This window comes from Homarus americanus, unplaced genomic scaffold (genome assembly GCF_018991925.1).
Source record: "Homarus americanus isolate GMGI-L3 unplaced genomic scaffold, GMGI_Hamer_2.0 scaffold22250, whole genome shotgun sequence".
Lineage (NCBI taxonomy): Eukaryota > Metazoa > Arthropoda > Malacostraca > Decapoda > Nephropidae > Homarus > Homarus americanus.
Genome location: NW_024741189.1, coordinates 3964408 through 3986784, shown reverse-complemented (window position 1 = coordinate 3986784; position 22377 = coordinate 3964408). Strand labels below are relative to the sequence as shown.

General features: G+C 43.0%; 1 protein-coding gene across 1 annotated transcript; it reads left to right on the top strand.

Annotated features, from left to right (window-relative positions):
* Positions 1-19256: 19256 nt before the first annotated feature.
* Positions 19257-21343, top strand: LOC121875669. Its single transcript, XM_042380291.1, has 4 exons — positions 19257-19367; positions 19737-20284; positions 20395-21080; positions 21249-21343. Exons 1-4 carry the CDS (start codon positions 19257-19259, stop codon positions 21341-21343), a joined length of 1440 nt encoding a protein of 479 aa, XP_042236225.1.
* The last annotated feature ends 1034 nt before the right edge of the window (positions 21344-22377 follow it).

Here is a 22377-nt window from a genome sequence, read left to right as displayed (position 1 = left end):
AAAGTTGTATGTGATATTAAAAGGAATGTGATAACTGCCAATGAGAACAACTTTCGTATCGAATTTGTGTGGATTCCGTCCCATGTTGGAATCAGGTATCATGACTGTGCTGATTGACTGGCCAATGAGGTATGTAAGAAAGAAAATGTTGACCGTGACCTTGGCCTGTCCAATGCTGTAATTAAAAACATTCAAGTCAGAATCATGAACTCTGATCTAGAAGAAGTGAGAAATGCAGAGAGACCTGACAGTTGTAGCATTAGTAAATATGAAAAATTTTGTGACAAGAGGTACCGGTATGGCCAGCATAAGGACAGAGCCAGACAATGTGATGTAGTCGTGGCCAGAATTAGGCTAGGATACAGACACATCTGGCAAGTTAGTAACTCTGTACCCATACCGGAACACTCAGCATGTAAACTTTGTGATAAACCTTTAAAGCATACACTTGAACACTATATTATTGAATGTGACACTGTCAAAGACTTCAGGCCACCTGACTTATTGTATCTTGAACTATGTAATTACTTCATTGAATCAGGTGTGCTTGAGGACATTCTTGCTGTTTGTCCCAAATTTGCTAGCCCACACTGATTAGTCTTCAATTAGAATATGATTCCAATGTATGTGATCCACTGACCTATATATACTGCTAATGAATATGATGTATTTCCTTCTTTGTGTACGAACCTCTGTCCTGTATGGCAGTGAAGAGTGACATTACTCACATGAATCTGACTGACGTATATGTATGTATGTATGTGTGCATATGTGTTTATATATGTACATGTATATGCGTATATATATATATATATATATATATATATATATATATATATATATATATATATATATATATATATATATATATATATATATATATATATGTATATGTGTATGTGTGTGTGTGTGTACATATATGTATATGTACTGTCAATGAATATGATGCATCTCTTTGTGTACGAACCTCTGTCCTGCATGGCAGTGAACAGTGACATTACCCATATGAATCTGACCTGTATACATTTATAGCTGTTAATGAATATGATGTATTTGTTTGTGTATGAACCTCTGTCCTGCGTGGCAGTGAGAAGTGATACCACCCTCAGTGTCAAGACCTGACTGAATTACTCAGAATAGGCAAACTGTACTACAAGCTTTGTCAATAAATTTTGTTAAACTAAAAAAAAAACTCCTCCTGGCTGAGAGGCGGAGCTGGTGCCACCTCCCGGGCAGGGCTAGAGCGGGTGGAGGGTGCCCTGCTGTCCCCCGGCCCTGTGTCGGCAAACATGCTTCCACCACTCTCTCCCTGAATACAACCCATGTACACCAGGTCCCCGCTCCTCCTCGACTCCTCCCTTCTCTACTTCAAGCCCTTCAGGAGCTTCCTGTGCTGTTCCTTTTGCATTACCGTGCGATCTGGGTGAATGAATACACTCCGAAATGCCTCGCTCCTTGCTAAGTTTTTTGCCTGCCAAATAACCTCCCATTTCTCCTCACTCACTAGTGTGATCCTGAGGGGACGAGGCTTATCCCCTTGCTTTTGTCCCAGCCTCCTCACATCCTGAGGGGTTGATGGCATCTTCAGAACCTCTGTACAACTATTCTTAAACGGCATCTTATCGTGTGTTATCTTACTCTCAGTTCCCTCCGCCTGGCTCTCAGGGACTCCAAAAACTATTACATTGTTCCTGCGCTGGAAACGTTCCCGTTGTTCCTCCTCTCCCCTAACAGTATGTCCGCTAATTGTCATTTTGTCGACACTTCTTCAGAGTCCCTAGTTGCTGTAGAACCTGTTCTGATCCTGCATTACTCTCCGCCACCTCCCGTGGCCCTGCTAATACCTCAACATAACTCCTTTTAGCAACCACGTCCATTCTGTCGGCTACTTCCTCAGTCTTAGCAAGGATCTCTTTCCCAACTTGTTCTAGTTTGGCAACCAGCAAGGCTCTAACTTCATCTATTTTCGTCTCTAGGGAACTCGTTCCCCCATGGCTTTCAATCTCCTCATTCACCTTGACTACGCAGTCAGGGTAATATCAGCAACAGCCTTCATGCCTTACGGCAGTTTGCATCATCCTAAACGTTACATTAGTCAGGCCTGCATCCCCCATATCCGACGTCCCCCTGCAGTAATCACATATCATACTCATGGTTGTTGTTGTTGGGGGGGGTGCAGACTCTGTATAGATCTACACCTATTTAAAAAGAAAAAGAAAAAAGAACAGTACATAGCTGCCCTCTGCTGGGTTTAACCACTTCTCCTGTTGCCTTTAGGGTTGTCTTCTGTTTTCTTCTCTTTTTTTTCAGTTCACTTCGGCCATATGTCGGTATTTATGTGCTATCTCTATGTACACTGCATTTTGCTATGAATAACGGATTTTATACACCCACTCAGTCCTTTAGAAACACAGAAAAATAAAATACAACTTTCTTTGGGGCAGTAATAGAATGCCTCTAAGGATAGCCAAGCTTGTTGAGTTTATAATTGTTTTTATTTCAACTAGTATTTCCTTATACTTTATTTTCTCGTTCTCATCAACGACTATATCTCTTTGTGCTATCACTGTGTACACTGTACCTCCCTGTGAATGGTGTAATGTAGGCACAGTTTCAGTCCATGAGAAAGCACACAAACAAAATAAAATTTAAAGTCTCTGTGGCACCTATAACACGACTTGATTTCAGCTGGCAGTGGTGCCTACCAGCTTGCTTGCCAATTTGTATTCATTTTAAGTTATTTACAACCTCTTCCACGGTCACTTATGACACTAAGAACTGATTTAATTAAAGGCACATTACTACACTCCCTGGTTGGCCTTTATCACAGCCGTGACCACAACTCCGTAAAAAATTAAAATAAAAGCTTTGTTATATGGCAATGATTTTGTGGTTGTAGGCCTCCTGCCTGGGCTGCACCTCCAACTCGGTGGAGATTGAGTTTCCAAAAATACAATCGCGTCTAACATTAAAAATCCTACATCGATTTACACTTTCACATCACTATGACGATCTTCATGATCTTATGTAATCACTGTCCAAATTCTGCCGCTTAACAACGAAGGTCCGAATGCCGAACACTCTTTGTTACAGTGACACCCTAAGAGAAACCCCTGTGAAGGAATCACATGTTCGTAAAGTAGTTTAATTGTTTATACGTGATGTGAAGTGTTTGTGTCATATAAACTTATAAGTGTCGCAGTTATATTCTAAAGGTCCAGTTTAGGGCGGGCGGGTCGTGTTGCGTCTCTGTAACAAAGCGTGTTCGGCATCCGGGCCTTCGATGTAGAGCGGCAGAAATTGGACAGTGATTACATAAGTTCGTCAAGATCGTCTTAGTGAGGTGAAAGTGTAAATCGATGTCGGACTTTTCATGCTAGACACGATTGTATTTTTGAAAACTCAATTTCCACCGAGTTGGAGGTGCAGCCAGGGTCACAGGCCTATAACCACACAATCACTGCCACATGACAAAGCTTTTATTTTATTTTATTTTTTAGGGTGTTGTGGTCACGGCTGTGATAAAGGCCAACCAGGGAGTGTAGTACTGTGCCTTCAGTTAAATCAGTTCATAGTTGTCATCAGTGAATGCAGAAGAGACTATAATAACTTAAAGTGAATACATATTGGCAATCGAGCTGGTAAGGACAACTGCCAGCCTATTCGTGTCATAGGTGCCACAGAGACTTTAAATTTTATTTTGTTTGTGTGCTTGCTCAAGGACTGAATCTGTGTTTATAATACACCACTCACAGGGAGATACAGTGTACACAGTGATAGTTCATAGTGTCATCAGTGACCGCTGAAGTTGTAAATAACTTAAAGTGAGCGCTCACTAGCAAGCAAGCTGGAAAGGCACCGTGCCAGCTGAAACCAAGTCGTGTCATAGGTGCCACAGAGACTTTAAATTTTATTTTATGTTGATTGTGTGCTTGCTCAAGGACTGAAACTGTGCCTACAATACACCATTCACAGGGAGATACAGTGTACGCAGTCGCAGACGACAACTCCATAGGCAACAGAGAGTAGCTAAGTACTTTTTTCTCTCTTTATTTTCTTTGAAATAGGTGTAGATCTATACACAGTCTACACCCCCCCCCCCACAACAACAACAACCATGAGTTTGGTATGTGATTACTGCAGGGAGACGTCGGATATGGAGGATGCAGGCCTAACTAATGCAACGTCTAGGAAGTTACTAACTGCCGTAAAGCTTGATGGCTGTTGCTGGTATTGCCCTGGCTGCATAGTCAAGGTGAATGAAGCGATTGCAATCCATAAGGGAACGAGTTCTCTAGGGACGAAAATAGATGAAGCAGGAGCCCTGCTGGTTGACAAACTGGAGCAAGTTGAGAAAGAGATCCTTGCTAAGACTGAGGAAGTAGCTAATAGAATGGAGGTGGTTGCTAAGAGGAGCTATGCGGACGTATTAGGAGGGCCACGGGTGGGGGGGGCGGAGAGTAATGCAGAATCAGTACAGGTTCTACAGCAGATTGGGACTCTGAAAAAGTGTGTCGAAGAAATGAAAATTAACGGACCTACTGTTAGGGGAGAGGAGGAACACCAGGAACGGCTCCAGCGCAGGAACAATGTAATAGTTTTTGGAGTCCCAGAGAGCCAGGCAGAGGGAACTGTGAGTAAGGAAACACACGACAAGGTGCTGTTTCAAAATATTTGCACAGAGGTTCTGAAGATTCCAGCAACCCCTCAGGATGTGAGGAGACTGGGACAAAAGCAGGGGGCTAAGCCTCGCCCCCTCAGGATCACATTAGGGAGTGAGGAGGAAAAATGGCAAGTTATCCGGCAGGCAAAAAACTTAGCAAGGAGCGAGGCATTTCGAGATGTATTTATTCACCCAGACCGCACGGTAATGCAGAGGGAACAGCACAAGAAGCTCCTGCTGGACTTGAAGCAGAGGAGGGAGGAGTCGAGAAGGAACGGGGACAGGTGCACATGGGTTATACTCAGGGGGAGGGTAGTGGAAACAAGTGTGCCGACACAGGGCCAGGGGGCAGCAGTGCACCCTCCACCCACTCAACCCCCCACCCGGGAGGCGGCACCAGCTCAGCCTACCGGACAGGAGGGAACGAGCGCCGTGTAAACAATGAAATTTTTAACCACACCCTGCAAAATACAGTGTACTTAGCAAATGCTGCAGCTTCTGAGAATGTGGGTGGAGCGGGTTTATTACTAAGAGCAGAGACGTTACCGAGAACAAATTCTGGCTTGAATGTCATGTACACTAATACCGACACGTTCCTTGATAAGAGGGAGGAGTTTGAAACACTACTAAGAGTACACCAACCAGATATTGTAGGAGTTGTAGAACTGTTGTACAAGAACAGGAGAATCGACCCAGAGGAATGTGAGTTCAGTATTGCTGGATATGACTCATTTACGAACCTAACTCAAGAATCCTGCAGGAGGGGTGTGGTTATCTACGCTAGGCAAGACCTTAGAGCCAGCCAGGCGAGGGTACAGGGAGAGGATGTTTTTGAAGAGTCCAAGTGGTGTAAAATTAAATTAAAGGGAGGGGACTTACTTATCGTCGGGTGTATCTACAGATCCCCGAACTGTGGCCCACTAAATCAAAGGAACTTAAGAACCTTAATAAACAATGCGGCGATGCTCAACCCCAGCCACCTCCTTATCATGGGGGACTTTAACTATGGCGACATCGACTGGAGAAACGAGTCAACCCCGAATGACTTGAATAATCCTGCTACTCTTTTTGTAGAAACTCTGAGAGATAATTTTCTGTTCCAACATGTGAGAGACCCGACACATTACAGAGGGGAACAAACACCCAAGCCACTTGACCTCATCATAACAAACGAGGAGGGTATGGTGGCCAAACTGGAACACCTTGCCCCAGTTGGCACCAGTCACCATACAGTGTTGTCATTCAGATTTAACTGTTACCTAGTTCAAGATAAGGCCAGGCCAAGGTGCAAATATTACAAGGGAAATTACAATGGGATGAGGGAAGAGATGAGGGGTATCAACTGGCCTGACTTATTAAGGTACAAGAACGCAGACACTACGCTGAATATCATAACTAGTAAAATGACCCATTTGATCGATAAATATATACCCAAGACCAAACCCAGTGCTTCTAGGAATACGAGGGGATCCCTACACATGAACCATGCGGCGGTCGACAAAATTAAGAAGAAAACCCAGAAATTCAAGACGTGGGTTGGGTCAAACGATGAGCAAGACAGGAGGATGTATGCAAGAGCCAGAAACCAAGCAAAGATAGAGTGTAGGAGGGCTGAAAAGGAGTTCCAAAGGCTGGTTGCACGCGAGGTCAAGTCAAACCCAAAGGCGTTTTACCGCTATGCAAAGTCGAAATTGAAAACGCGAGTAGGAGTATCAGACCTGAGGCTTGAAGATGGTAGTTACGCAGATTCTGACCAGGATAAAGCTGAGGCATTGAACAGCTTCTTTTCCTCAGTGTTCACAAGAGAGGATGCAACTAACCTTCCTGCGTTTGAGGACAGACGGTTCGACACAGCACTGACCCACATTGTGTTCACAGAAGAGGGTATTAGAAATAAACTGTCCAGGCTAAAGGTCCATAAGAGTCCTGGACCTGACATGGTGCATCCTAGAGTGCTAAGGGAGCTGTGCAACGAGCTTGCAGAGCCCCTGAAGATTCTGTTTTGTAAATGCCTGGATGAACAAATGGTCCCCAGTGAATGGAAAGTGGCTTATGTGAGTCCTATCTTCAAGAAGGGCGATAGGCACTCCACGAACAACTATAGACCGGTGAGCCTGACCAGCATAATATGTAAAGTACTTGAGAGTATTATCAGAGATGCAGCGATGGAACATCTACTACGAAACAACCTTGTAAAAGATTGCCAACACGGTTTTATGCCGGGGCGCTCTTGCTTGACACAATTGCTCAAGGTATTGGATATTTGGACCCATATTCTAGAACGGGGTGGTAATATCGACAATATTTACCTAGATTTTGCCAAGGCTTTCGACAGTGTACCCCACGAAAGGCTGAAAATCAAACTGGAAGGGTACGGAATTCGGGGAAATGTCCTAGCGTGGATAGAAGACTTTCTACATGACCGCAAGCAATGTGTGGTGATTAATGGCACGAAATCGTCATCTGTACCTGTAACAAGTGGGGTACCGCAGGGTAGTGTATTGGGCCCGCTGTTGTTTGTTTGTTTCATAAATGATATGCCTGACGTTGTACACTCCTCCATACAAATGTTTGCCGATGACGCCAAGTTATTTCGGGAAATTAAGAACCAAGCGGACTGTGAAGAGCTGCAGAAGGACCTCTGTGGGCTCCAGGAATGGTCGAAGGAATGGCTGCTGAGATTCAATGTCACGAAGTGTAAGAGGATGCACCTGGGGCGTACCAACGGTAAGGAGGCGTACCATATGTCCCAACGGGATGAAGAAAATGTACTAGTTGAGACTGTGTGTGAGAAGGACCTAGGTGTGTATGTTGACAATGAGCTGAAGTTCTCGGGCCATTGTGAGAAGAAGGTAAATCAGGCAAATAAATTATTGGGTCTTATAAGAAGGTCGTTCAGATATCTAGACGGTCCGTCCCTCGTGACGATCTTCAGGAGTGAAGTGCTTCCCCATCTGGAGTACTGTCACCCCATCTGGTCCCCGAGATATGCTAGGGACTGTCAGTTGGTTGAAAATGTTCAAAGGAGGGCCACCAAGCTGGTGCCTGCACTTCGGCATCTCAGCTACCCTGCGAGATTGGAGCGCCTGAACTTGCCTAGCTTATACTACAGACGGGCAAGGGGGGACCTAGTTGAGGTTTATAAGCATCTCAGGGGGCACTACTCAGTTGAGTGTCCTTACTTGGAGCTGGCGGACGCTCGCCCCACAAGGGGTCACAGCTCAAGATTGAAGAAGCCGCAAGTCCGGAAAACCGTGAGGGCAAACTTTTTCGGAGTGAGGGTTGTAAACTCTTGGAACAATCTACCAGAGAGTGTTGTGACGGCACCGAGTGTGAGCTCTTTCAAGAGAAGACTTGACCAACACTGGAGCGGGTTCAGGTACATTCAGGAGCCGGTGCATGCCCAGTATTTGCCAACAGTGCGTGACAGAGACGTGACCGATCGCCCGGGCGGCTAGCGAGCCGACCTTTTGGTGAAGAATATAAAGGAAAAGAGTCAGACCGATCGCCCAAGCGGCTAACAAGCCGATCAGTGGCGAAGAGGATAAAAGTAAAAGTAAAAATAGTAATTGCGGGTGCCAAAATCACCCATACGTGTCATAAGTGGTATATAGGGTCATAAAGTGGCATAAGGTGTTAAAGTGCCATAAAGTCTTACGTTTTGTCACAATGATTCATGTAATATCCAAAAGTTATATCAAGTGATTTTAAGTGACAGTAAGTCTGATAAGTGTTGTATAATGTCGCAAGATGTGGTGCACCATGAAAAAGTGCTATGGCGTGTCAGATGTGTCATAAAGTGTCCTAAAGTGCTATAAAGTGTCATAAGGTGTCAAAGTGTCCAAAAGTGTTAGTGCCTAAAGTGTCAAGAAGTGTCCTAAAGTGTCAGTGTTCTAAAGAAACGTAAAAAGCCAAATAGTTTCATTGTGTCATCAAGTGGAATATAGTCTTGAATAGTTATAAAGTGTCAAAACAACATAGAATAGTGTCAAACGGTGTCGAAAAGAGACGTAACGCACTGTGATGTCTCTCAGTGTCGTCACGTGCCATGCGGTATCATAAAAGTGTCAAGACGGTACCATGGGGTGACCATGTACGGCATCAGGGTTCCCACCAGCACAAGGTAACTACTACTGTTGTTTTCTTGACAAATTGAACAAGTTCTCTTAGTCATCCATTTGGCTTAAACTAATGCTTAAGATCATTGGTTCTGTCTTAGTTGTTCCTGTAGGTTGTGTCAATAATCATATAGGTGTGTGTGTGTGTGTGCGTGCACAGCAGTCCCGAGGGGAGGTGGGGGCGAGCCAGGGTGGCCGGCCCGGACCTCACGCTTCCAGGGGCCTCGCGCTCTCCTGGTTAGTAACTATACAGGTTAAATGCAACACATTAGCAAGTAAAAGAAGGCTGTACTAATAGGAAGCATTTTAGTGAAAGACTAAAATCTCATAAGTCATCAAATGAACACTTGCTCACCCGTAACCAAATGGATGGAAGTGAAAAGAAGGTTGTGTTTAATGAATACCAAATATAAACACATGTTACAAGACTTGAATAAAGATTATGATTACAGTAAAAATGGATGTAATCGATTACGATTACGTTTACATGATGCATAATCATGATTACAATCATGATTATTTAAAAAGGAATGTACATAAATAAACAAACTTACTACAGAAACTCAATTTACTGTTTTGTTTGTCAACCTGGTACAATTAAATATTTCCTGAGAGATGAATGGTGTGGCTATTTAATAAACAAGAAAAAACTAATAGATGGATCTAAATTTTTATAAGATTAATATGGATATTATAAATACAGAAGTGTTTCTGACATAAAATTTTGGAATATTATTAACGCTAATGCTTATAAGAGGATAATTAATTTAGTGCCCTGATAAAATTAAATGTATGGTATACTCAGATATACCTAAGACATTACTTTCAGTAAATGTAGATTATCAAACAATAATGTGATATTAAATTTCAAATTTACCATTACTTTTCTCTCAAGACAAGAATTAAACATCAAAGGTTTTGAAACACTGTGTACATTATATCAAAGATAGTTTCAAGAACAATAACGATCTACTGCTAATCACTCGATATTTTGTTACTAGCAGCTGGACTATTACAGACATAATATGGATGGTGCTATGCATGGCGTAATGTACAGTGGTGCATTGCTTTGGGCATAGAGAAATATTTTCTAGGCATGTCACCCTCAAATTGTGTAAATAAGATATTTTGTGTGAGCAGGGCTGGTACTTGATACATAAAAACAATTATATATGTATGTAGGTATTTTTACAGCTTAATGTGGGAGTTGTTTAACATTAGTGTTAGGCTTGTAGTCCCTAGGGTATGGAACTTTGTCAGTCACTGGCTGGCCTTGGGAGTGGAAGGATGTCTCAGTTTATCTGTGGTGGATATCTTTTCAAATAGGGTTTAGTTAAGTATTATATTCAGTGCTGTTCTTTTATTCTCATGGTGTGTAAAGTGCAATCAATTAATGTGTTGTAAGGTGGTTTATTGTTTATACACGGTGCCAATAGTAGTTGTATATTAGTATCATGTATATTATTTAATCTCTTGGGTTAATTTATCTTATGGAACCTACACACTTATTATGGTAAAAAAAAAATATTCAAATCTCTTGTAATACGTATAATTCCAAACCTTCGCTCCTGAACTGTTGGGATAAAGAAAGGGCGTGATTAAACCCATGACTAAGATGCGCTGAGTTGCCAATTTGTTTTTTGTTGTGCCATATGTGCCCTCATTGGTATATTAATCTTTAATGTAATTCAAGTTAATAAGTTATGGCATAACAAAATGGGGGCCTATGTCCAGGAGACCTTCGTGAAATTAAGTTAAAAATCAGTTTACTTGTTTAGGAGTGATGTTTGCGAATTATTTTGGGTAAGTTATCTCCACTCGTCGGTAAGTTGCCTGGAAAAGTCAAATTTGGATGAGTCTGCATTCGCACTATGTGAGATGGAAGAAGGTCCGTCAGTAAAGTTAATAGAGTTGCAGTTAGAAGAAGCTGGAGTGGGAAATGAAGTTAAGGTTGTGGGAAAAAGAAATGGAGGTCAGAGAAAGAGAAAGGGCATTCCAGTTAGAGTTGCTGGGTAAGAGAGCTACTTTGGAGTCGTGTGACGTCAAATTTGATGTAATTAAAGTGACGAAGATTGTGTCAAAATTTGACGAACATGGTCGGAAGAATTTTTCATCCAATTTGAGCAGATTGCCACAACACTTTCCTGGCCTCAGCAGTATTGGCCCTTGCTGATCCAGTCTGTCCTTGTGGGAAAAAGCCGTTCCACTTACTTGTCCCTAACCAGCTCTCAGCAAAATGAGTATTCTGTGGTCAAGGAAGCCATTTTTAAATCTTACCAGTTGACAGCAGTGATATATGGAGATAAGTTTAGAAATACATTAAAATTGCCCGATCAGTCATATATCGAATATGGTCACACTGTCAATAAGTTGCGCGACAGATGGCTATTGGCTCATGGAGTTAAAACCTACAATGAACTTTATGAATTGATTCCACTAGAAAGGTGTCCCCAAAGACGTCCGTATGTACGTCTGTGAGAAGGAAGTTACAACTCTTGAGAGAGCCTTCATTTTTGCGGAAAATTTCAGTCTTATTCATAAACACAAAGTTAATGAGGTTCCAGGCCCAGCCGTGACTCCAGCAGAATGTTGGCAGAAGTTCTGATGGTCATGGTAGTAATGTCCTAAGCTCAAAGCTAAGGAGACCCATGACACGCCTGTTGCTAATTTTGCATTTGTCTCAGCAGATGGTGCTGGTGTAGATGATGATGCTACTGTTTCTGAACCAGTTTGTGTGGACCCAAAGGATTTTTTCCAACCCTTTCAGTTTCCTGGTTTTATGTCCGTGTCCGAGGGTAGTCCTGCTGTCCCTGGGAGTCTTTTGAGGGCTGCTGGTGCTTCACTCGGTATTCTGTTGAAAAGTGCTCTTCCATCTGTGGAAGAGGCTTATACTGGTGAGGGAGTAACGTTCCTCTTGGGAAATGATAAAGCTGATAGCCTTGATATTCCGGATCTAATTGTGTGCTCTACACCTTTGAGTAATGACCCTGCTGCAGTGTATTGGGTTATCCCCTTCTGGTGCTGTAACCCGTAGTCAAGCTAAAATGGTAACATATGGGACAGATGTGAGTGATCAGTGTGATGTTTTGTCTGATTATGAATTGAATGAACTTTTTGATGTTAAGCTAGAGCAGTTAGATGCAGGTTTAGTAGATCAACCTGTTAGTGATGTGTCAAGTGATGTAAAGACAGATTCTAAGGATTATGTGAATGTTGATTTCAGTAGCCTTCCTCTCACAAGAGAGATGTTGATTTCTGCTCAAGAGTCTGACCATTCGTTGGTTCCATTATTTGCTAGGACCGTACCAGAACCAGAGAGCCATTATGAATCTGATGTTTCCTCAGGCATAGAAGATTTTTACCGTACATGTCATATATGCCAGTTAGCTGGTAAGCCCAATCAAGTATTGTCACCTGAATCTTTAAAACCTGGGAGCCATTTGCAAAAGTGATAATAATATTTGTTACCGGTGATGTGTGCTTCCACTAGATATCCGGAAGTTATACCTCTGCGTGCACTTGGTTTATATTATATTATATGTTGGTTTGTATTACATCTATTAGATGTTATCAGATATACTGCACAGTATAGTTTGGGATTCTCACCTAGTGAACTGATATTTAGCCGGGATGAAACTGCAGAAGATAGAAAATTTAATGTTGGGGATAATGTGCCTTTTGTTCTTGCCCATTAGGAAGTTTCCCCTACACGCTAAGTATCAAGGTCCTTTTGAAGTTTTGAGTAAGGTAGGAGATGTTAACTGTCATAGCCACGCCTGTACGTAGGAAGACTAAACGACTAACACATGTGAATCTGTTGAAACCCTATAAGGTGGTGTGCAATACTGTGATATGTGATGGAGTGGAGGAGATTGAGTGACCTAAGCATGACTTTGGGGAGTTGAAAGCCTATATCAAACTGAACAATTCTGATGTGTTAAGTGATCCTTCTTCTAAAGTGTGCCATCTACTGTACTACAGGACCAGAGGAGCGATGTAATGTGTCTCCTACAGGAATTCCAGCCCATCTTTGATGATGTGCCGCAGCCTAGCCCAGTTGTGATCCATGGTGTTGTGTTGGTGGATGACGCAGCCCCAGTGAAACAAGTACCCCACCGCAAATCTTTCCAGAAAATTGCCATCTGAATGACGAGGTGCATTTCTTGATTGAAAATAATTTGGCTGAACCTAGTGACAGTGAGCGGGCATCCCCTTGTGTTCAGGTACCCTTGTCAGAGCGGGTGAGACTCATATCGGCATTTGTTACCCCTTATGGCTTGTATCAATATACCGTTATGTCATTTGGTATGCGTAACGCCCCTCCAACTTTCCAACGTTTGATGTCAGTTGTCATTAATGGTTTGAATGGTGTCAGAGCATATCTTGATGACATAGTTGTGTTCTCTTCCACATGGAGTGAGCATATTGAGTCGCATCGTTGTCTGTTCAGTCGTCTTAATAATGCTCAGCTCACTGTTAACCTCGTTAAGAGTGAGTTTGGCCATGCCAAACTAGTATTTTTGAGACATGAGATTAGCTATGGGACAGTAGCCCCAGTCCAGGCTAAAGTTGAGGCCATTGATACCTTACCCAATTCTATCAAGAGCACACCCTCATTCAACTACTACCCATACCCACAAACCATAAAGCAGTTCAACAATTTTGCGTATGGCAGGGTGTTATGAGAGAGTCTGCCCTAACTTTTCTGATGTTGCTAGACCCTTGACTGATTTAGTTAGTCCTAAAAGGGATTTTGTGTGGACGGAAATTTATCCAGAAGCATTTGAGAAAATTAAGGCAATTTTGATGTGTACAGTAAACCAGTATTAAGGAGACCAAACTTTGACAAGCCATTTGTTGTACAAGTAGATGTGATTAACGTAGTAGATGTGGCAGTTTTATTGCTAGAGGGTTGGAAAGGCCTGGGACTTAGGGATAGAAATCCTTTGCCAGCCTAATCAGGATCTTATAAAAGGAAAGAACCATGGTTTTCCGAGGGATAACAAACAACCGTTAGAGATTGACATCTCTTTACTATGAAAATAACACAAAACTGACACCACTCACACAAATATCAAATAACAATTACGGGAGTCAAACACTTAAAGGAGTCAAACAATTAAGAGAATCAAACAATTAAAGGAGTCAAACAATTACGTGAGTCTACAATTAATGGAGTCAAACAATTAAAGGGGTCAAACAGTTAAAGGGAGTCAAACAATTAATGAAGCCAAACAATTAAGGAAGTCAAATAATTAAAGGGAGTCAAACAATTACGAGAATTAAACAATGAACAGAATATTTCCTTTGGCGACGGCCCAGGTGGAAGGTTCTGGTAAAACGGTGATCGGCTCTCAGCTCTGAAGGGGGGGAGGGGAGGTCCAGGGCAGCTTCTTCACTTGGCGCCGGCGTTGGTGGGCGATGGTCTTGTCACACAGGAGAGACGCCAGGGCAAGAACAGTAAATAGGCCGTGGACGAAGTGGCAATGACGTGGCAGCCGCGGTAGTATCCGGGGTAGGTGTCCAGAGATTGACAGCTGTATAGTGAAGGTCTGGGGAATCAGCCCACGAGTCCAAGACCTCAGATGAGAGCACAATCAGAATTTGAACGAACAGCGGGGAAGTGCAGCTGTGGTGCTGGCTGGGTAGTGTCTGGTGCGAGACGAGGCAGCAGTGACGTTCCCACCTCCATCTACCCCTCCTAGTGGGGGACGCGAACAAGCAAACGAGCGACGGACAACCATCCTGCTCATTACAGTCCTGACAAGGGTAATAATGATGTTTTGCACCTGGTATCTTACATGTCTACTAAACTTAAGGTTCATCAAAGAAATTACTCTACCATTGAGAAAGAAGCAACTGCATTGTTAGTGGCATTAGATAAATTTGATGTATACCTTGGGAACAGCAAACAGCATGAAGAACAAAAACCAAAGTTTAACTCACTAGTGTTTGGCACTTCAGCTGTATAATATTCAAATTAGACATGTGAAGGGTAAGGATAACATTATTGCTGACACTCTGTGTAGGACATATTACGCAGATGTGATAACTGCGTGTTGCCAATGTTAAACCCAGCAGGTTTTATTTTAGGGAGGGGGTGTTATTGCATGGTGCAATATACAGTGGTGCATTGCGCTGGGCATAGTGAAATATTTTTGGGGCATGTTACCCTCAAGTAGTATAAATAAGAGATTTTGTGTAATTGTGTGTGAGCAGGACTAGTATTTGATAAATTAAAAAAAATTCTGTATGAGGTTGTGTGGTAAGTGCAGGGAGGGGTTGTGTGGCAGTTGGAGGGAATGGTTGTGTGGTAGAGGGAGTGGTTATGTGGTAGGTGGAGGGAGGGGTTGTGTGGTAGAAGGAGGGGTTGTGTGGGTGGTGGAGGGAGGGTTTGTGTGGTAGAAAGAGGGGTTGTGTGGTAGGTGGAGGGAGGGTCGTGTGGTAGGGGGAGGGTTGGGTGGTGGGGAGGGTTGTGTGGTAGGTGGAAGAGAGGGATTGTGTGGTAGAGGGAGGGAGGGTTGTGTGGTATGGGAGGAGGGTTGTGCGGTAGGTGGAGGGTTGCGTGGTAGGTGGAGGGAGGGTTGTGTGGTAGGTGGAGGGAGGGTTGTGTGGTAGGTGGAGGGTTGTGTGATAGGTGGAAGAGAGGGGTTGTGTGGTAGCGGGAGGGAGGGTTGTGTGGTGGGGGAGATAGGTGTGGTAGGTGAGTTGTGTGGTAGGTGGAAGAGAGGGGTTGTGTGGTACGGGAGGGAGGGTTTTGTGTAGGGGGAGGATGGGTTGTGTGGTATGGGGAGGTTTGAGTGGTAGGGGAGGGTTGTGTGGTAGGAGGAGGGAGGGTTGTGTGGCAAGGGAAGGTTGGGTGGTAGGGGAGGGTTATGTGGTAGGTGGAAGAGGAGGTGTGTGTGGTAGGGGAGGGAGGGGTGTGTGGTAGGGGAGGGTTGGGTGGTACAGGGAGGGGTTGGGTAGTAGAGGAGGGTTGTGTGGTAGGTGGAAGAGAGGGGTTGTGTGGTAGGGGAGGGAGGGTTGTGTGGTAGAGGGAAGGGTTGTGTGGTAAGTGGAAGAGGGTTGTGTGGGAGGAGGGTTGGTGGTAGGAGGAGGTGTGGTAGGTGGAAGAGGGGTTGTGTGGTAGGTGGAGGAGGGTTGTGTGGTAGGGGAAGGGTTGGGTGGTAGGGAGGGTTGGGTGGTAGGGGAGGGTTGTGTGGTAGGAGGAGGGTTGTGTGGTAGGGTGGTGGGTTGTGTGGTAGGGGGAGGGAGGGATTGTGTGGTAGGGGGAGGGCTGTGTGGTAGGTGGAGGGAGGGGTTGTGTGGTAGGGTGAGGGAGTGGGAGTGGTTATGTGGTGTACCACCATTCTTCTCACTTGTATATCTAACTGCCAGATGTATACAGTACACAATAAGTCAGCACCTTCTCTTTCACTCCTACAGTGGGACTCGGGCGGCCTGGTCAAGTTGCAGAACGGGTCGAGGGTCGTGCTGGCTGGGGTCATCAGCTTCGTGGCGTTTCAAGACTGTAGCCTAGTACACACTGAGACACATTGTTGCAAAACATCGTGTCGGGAATGTTGCGCGACTGTCTCAGAAAAATACAAATTTGTTGCGCGACTTTCTCGCAACAGTCCAGAAACACGACTTCATATGTTTCTTGTTTCCCATCTCGTATGGAAAATAAGATACAAAGTTGCTCAGTCTGGACGCATTTGGCAACACGGATGATCAGTTGACGTTCAGCTTGTGATATGTGAGGTGGGTTTGCTGACACTTAAGAACTACATTCATTATTGTTTGCTTTCTTAACAATACTACATTTAGTTGATATCTTTTATTTGCAGCATCATATGGACAACTGAAACAACACTTTGTATAATTGAGATGCTACATGCTATTCCTTCTTTGTGGGATGTCACACGCCCAGACTATAAAGACCGAGGTAAAAAGAAAGACGCTAATGTAAAAAATTTAGGAAAGAACATAAAAATTCGAGTGATTCTAAAAGAAGTGGTTGTTCTCTAAGAAGTGGGTGTTCTCTAAGAAGTGTTTGTGGTTCGGGTATGAACCGCTGTTCTTCCTAATTGGAGGAAACGAGCCAAGAGGCGGCCGATGCACTGGTGATAATGTAAATCAGGTAAGCATATAGCCTAAGACCCGATAAAAGATAATACAAATTCCCCCAGGCATCAATGAGAGCGTCACACACTTTCCGGAACGATTGCAGATATTGACTGTTTTGACACTGAAGGTATACATCAGGCTTGTAAATGAGTCCCCACTAGCAAGATACTTTAATGTTACTGCCAGACGTATTTTGGTAGGGATTGAGGCTCGATAGTTTGTATTTTGCTTTGTGATTTTAGGACCAACCATTTTCAGTAATATTTCAAAATCTGAAGCTGTTGTTTTTAAAAAGTTTCTAAATCCAGCTGCATTTTCTTGATTCAGGTCTGTCATTAGTTTTTCTCCATGTGTTGTTCCTTCATCCACCATCTTCTAGGTCTTTACCTTGCTCTCCACCTTCTTTCTTCTTAGGAAATAACAACACAGGCACTCGCTGCAGCGGCCACTTCTGCAGCCACCAACATAATGACGTCGAATGCTCTTCCCGCCAATTCGTCGCTCTAGCTTGGTCTGGACTTACAACAATGTTTCTGGACTGTCTCGCGTCTGTTGTGAAACAATCGTGAGACAGTCCAGCAACAAAGTTTGCCGATTGTTTCTGGACTTTTTTTTTTTATTATTTATTGGGCACTCCCCTACATCCTTGTGTAAGGTGAAGCACAGAAGCGTTTACAGTGCCCAACAGGGAAGCATGCTAAGTTCATGCTTGCCTTTACGTCTCATGAGTTAAGGGCGTAGAAGCCTGAAGAGTCAATGGTTAATGTCATCAAGTTATTGGAAGCTCCAACAACTTGTCCCTGAATACGAATTCGCAACTTTCGATTTAAACCAGGTACCTACTTTACTGCTAGGTGAACAGGGACTAATGGGGGCTAGGAAGTATGTCCAAACAACTTCCACCGGCCCGGGAATCGAACCGGTGACATCTCGCTTGCGAAGGCAAGAGCGGTACCACTGTTTCTGGACTGTTTCGCAGCAGTCGGTAGACAGTCCAGAAACAATGTTGCCGTGTCTTCCAAGCTTTTGTGGACTGTCTCGCTACTGTTTCTGGATTGTCTCGCAACAATCCAGAAGCATTGTTCCGTGACTGTTTCTAGACAATGTATCTTGGTGTGTACGAGGCTTAAGGCCAACTACCCCGACGGCCATATCTCTGTCGCTCACTTACACAACTGGACCCAGAGCATCATTGGAAATTACTAAAGAAAATAATTGTACATAAAATATTCAATAACCTAATCATTTTTGTTGCAGATCAATATGATCACGCAATGAAGAACACCAAGCAAGCCTTGGGAAATCTTACCCAACCTATAAAAATCCTAAAACTATAAAACACTTACTTTACCTTATTCGTGTTTCGGTGTTAAGTATGTTTTGGTGTCATTTGGGGTTCAGGTGAGGAAGGGGATCAATGAACTCGAAAGCAATTTTAACCTTTTATAGGTTAGGTAAGGTTTTCAAAGGTTTGTTTGGTGTTCTTTTCAGTATTTTACTTCACATTGTAACATTTCAATTTAGAGCGTTGAAAGTTTAAAGGGCTATTATGATTTTGCAATTAAAAGAAAAACATTTCTTGCATCGGTATAAAAATCTACATTAGAAATAAATATTTTGAGTTCAGTACATGGGTCAAGTGCCCCTGTCAAATCCGTCATGGAGACCTAAGGTTATATTCCGGCCAGTACCTCAATTACTGTTCTATGAATGACTCTTTTGAGTGTATAGTTTTAAGATCAAACCAGAGACGATGGCTCTTAAACTTTCTTCTAAACTTTCTTTATTTCTAAAATCTATATATATATAAAGTTGTTGCCTCTGTCTGTTTGTTCACGAACTCCTCCTAGGGTTTTCGAGATACACCCTTATCACCATATATATTCTGAAACTACAATACCCAGGGTACTTGGATAAGTATATTTCATTTTGATCAAAAGGGGTCCCCGGGGGGCACAAACCCCCCACTGAAATTTTTTTCCTTTCGATTTAAATGAAATTTAAACCATAGGTAAATGACCAGAAATGATACCTATTCACAAAATATCAGCAAATTTTAATAATATTAAGACACCCTAATGGGGGCTAAACCCCCCTATATTGAAAATTTTGGAAGCCCATAACTTGAGTATTGGAACCTCTATTATCACGGGCTTTTTCTATTAATTAAACGTAAAACAACAACAAAAATTACCTGTCTTTTATAGAAGAATTTGGCAAATTTAGACATTTTATCTATGACAAAACATCACTAGAATTATGGCAAGAAAAATTATTAGTTAATGCCTCTACTTTTTTAACATTTTCATTTATTTATTTTTTTATTATGCCACGGAAAAGAAAGTCCAGTTATGCAAATACTCCACATGCACAAAGGATGGGGCTTCGTCGTCAATCTGAAAGCTGTGATGCAAGGGAAGAACGACTTTCTAGGCAAAAACAGAGGCAAACAGAGTCTCGGCAAAATGAAACCTTGGGTGAGCATCAAGAAAGACAGGAGCAAGATAGATTTCGCTATATAGTTGTAATGAAATGAGTCTGAAGAAGAGAGACAACAGCGTTTGATTGCTGATACATTTCGCCATATGGTTGCAAGGAGAAATGAGTCTGAAGAAGAGAGACAACAGCGTTTGATTGCTGATAGAAACAGGTAACAAAATTTAAGACAACGTGAGATTCAAAATGCTAAACCTTCTGCATGACAAAAAAGACCCATGTAACAAGGCTGCAATTGGAGAAATGACCAAACTTTGTCAGTGTGGCGCTAAGAAATTACTGGAGAATCACTTGGAATGTGCTGTGGAAATGGAAAGGTTACACTGGATCAATTTCCACCTCTGCCTCAGTTATTTGAAGAACTGTTCACTGGGGAAAGTCAATTCAGCAAACACTTTTTGTCAAGACTCAGGGAGTACAACTCTGTTTGCCATGACCAGCTTTGGTCACAAAGATGCATCTGTCCAAGGTTGGAATCCATCTGTAAGAATCCAAGGTCACTGATGCCTCCTGAAGATAGAAGAGCAAGATACATTCAAGTTTACTTTTTGGACACTTTGGAAGATCAACTGAGAGCAAGAGGAGAGCATCAAAACTTGAATGCTGATATATTGGAGAGAATTACAGCCTGGTTAAATGAAAATAATCATTATGTGAGGGAGCTAAAGACTGCGCTAGAGCAAGTACGGCAAGGAAACATAAATGACAAGAAAATTGTAATTTGGGAAAATAAGCGTGCCCAGGGAGAACATGCTCGGCGTTTTAATGCACCACCAGGGGCTGAAGTTGCAATTTTAATGTCAAATGAGCCTACAGAAAATAGAGATATTGTTCTTCAGTGGAAACAAGGTGGATTGAGGAGAATTTCAGAGCTACATCGATCCTATGATCCTTTGATGTATCCATTGTTTTTTCCATATGGAACAGACGGCTACCACATATATTTGCAAAGGAGAAATGGTCGGAAAGTCACACAGTTGCAGTTTTACTCTTTCCATATTATGGAAGGCGACTCTTCCAGCAATTCCTGGTGGATGCATACTACAAAATAGAAACGGAAAGATTAAAGTTTTTGAGAAGAGAACAGCAAAGTCTCCGTGCTGAAAATTACTCAGATTTACGTGATAGTCTGCTTGCTGCTGATGGAGATCCAAATCAAGTTGGTCGTCGCATTGTGCTTCCAGCGACCTATACTGGTGGTCCTCGATACCTTCATGAAAAAAGGTCAGATGCGATGGCCTTTGTGAGACACTACGGAACAGCAGATTACTTTATCACTATGCCATGTAATCCACGTTGGCCCGAAATTGTTGACAATTTGGCTCCCGGACAAGAGAGTCATGATCGACCAGATATTGTTGCGAGAGTCTTCAGATTAAAAGTGAAAAAGTTTATGGAACATGCGAAGAAGGGAATATTTGGTACTTTGCAAGCATGGCTGTACACCATTGAGTACCAGAAGAGAGGTTTACCCCATGCACACTTTCTTTTCTGGATAGCTCCAGAGCACAAAATCAAAGCCGAAGAATATGATTTGACAATTTCTGCAGAAATCCCTAAAAAAGAGCAAGATAAAGAACTCCATGATCTGGTCATGAAACACATGATCCATGGCCCATGTGGTCCCCTAAATGAAGGATCCCCATGTATGGTCGACAGAAAATGTTCCGCGCAAGGCGCGGGTAATTCGGCTAGTAAGTATATAAGTATATAAATTGAAGTGTCTATCTCTAAATTGTGTGTCTGTCCCAGCTACAGTATAGCTCCAAAACGGAAGCAGTTAAAGAAATGAAACTTGCACACATATTACACGGGTCCCAAGGTTGTCCTCCTAGGTATTACTGTTGACCACTGACCCCCAGGTGGTCCAGGCGAGAACCCAAAATCCTCCCAGACCGAGATATCACCCTGGCGATTTTGGGAGCTGGCTACCCGTGTCTGGGAGGACAAACTGTGACGGTCAGGGTTAGGTTAAGTTGGTTTTGATTGGCTTGGAGTGGGGTAGTTTAAGTTTCGTAGGGTATTTATGGTATGGTATAGTAGGATAAGTTAGATTAAGTTACAGTAGGTTTGGTTGAGGTTGGTACCCGTGTCAGGGAAGGCATACAGTGACCGTCAAGGTTATGCAGTACTGTATAATTATATAAGGTGAATAATAACAATAGGCTGTGCAATGATTTTATTTGGCCAAGTTGACAATAAAATGTGCTAGATAAAATGTAAACAAATCTTACATATGTTTAATATTTCTCTTATAATAATACATACTTTTTACTGGGTGTGTGTGAAGCAGATGTGAGGTGTTAACAAACGTGTGCGTATGTATAGTGTGTACAGACGTGTGTGTATGTGTGTGAAGCATATGTGTGGTGTTTACAGATGTGTGTGTGAAGCAGATGAGTGGTGTTTACAGATGTGTGTGTGAAGCAGATGTGTGGTGTTTACAGACGTGTGTATATGTGTGTGAAGCAGATGTGTAGTGTTAACAGACTCGTGTGTGAAGCAGATGTGAGTTGTTAGCAGACGTGTGTTTGAAGCAGATGATGTTGCAACAAGACTCCTTTATAATTTGTGTTGTAGGGAAAGTGAACTTCAAAGAGTGTCACAACCAGGTTCTAGTCACCATGTGCTACAGTCCAGGGGTCACCAAACATTTTTCACAGTGGGCCGGATAACTGAAAGAATGACGAGCGCGGGCAGCATAATCATCCTGTTCGATACTTGCAAGCCAGAACGAAAGCTCTGGTAACGTCAGAGCGTAGGCGGAGCTACCACGAGCCGGGGAAGGACTTGGGATCCGGCCCGCGGGCCGTAGTTTGGTGACCCCTGTGCTACACAGTAAGAATTAACCTAACCTAAGCTAACCTGACCTGACCTAACCTAACTTAACTTGAGCTGACAGTGAGCATCAGCAGTTTACAGTAGTCAGCAGCAAGTAAGTACAGTATTGTAATCAAAGCCTCAGTCATCAGTAAACTTGTGACTGCCTCA

Coding starts and splice junctions, on each gene's coding strand:
- LOC121875669 (XM_042380291.1), top strand. CDS start 19,257: ATGCACAAAGGATGGGGCTTCGTCGTCAATCTGAAAGCTGTGATGCAA. Junction 19,368..19,736: donor TCGGCAAAATGAAACCTTGG/GTGAGCATCAAG, acceptor CCTCTGCCTCAG/TTATTTGAAGAACTGTTCAC. Junction 20,285..20,394: donor CGATCCTATGATCCTTTGAT/GTATCCATTGTT, acceptor ATATTATGGAAG/GCGACTCTTCCAGCAATTCC.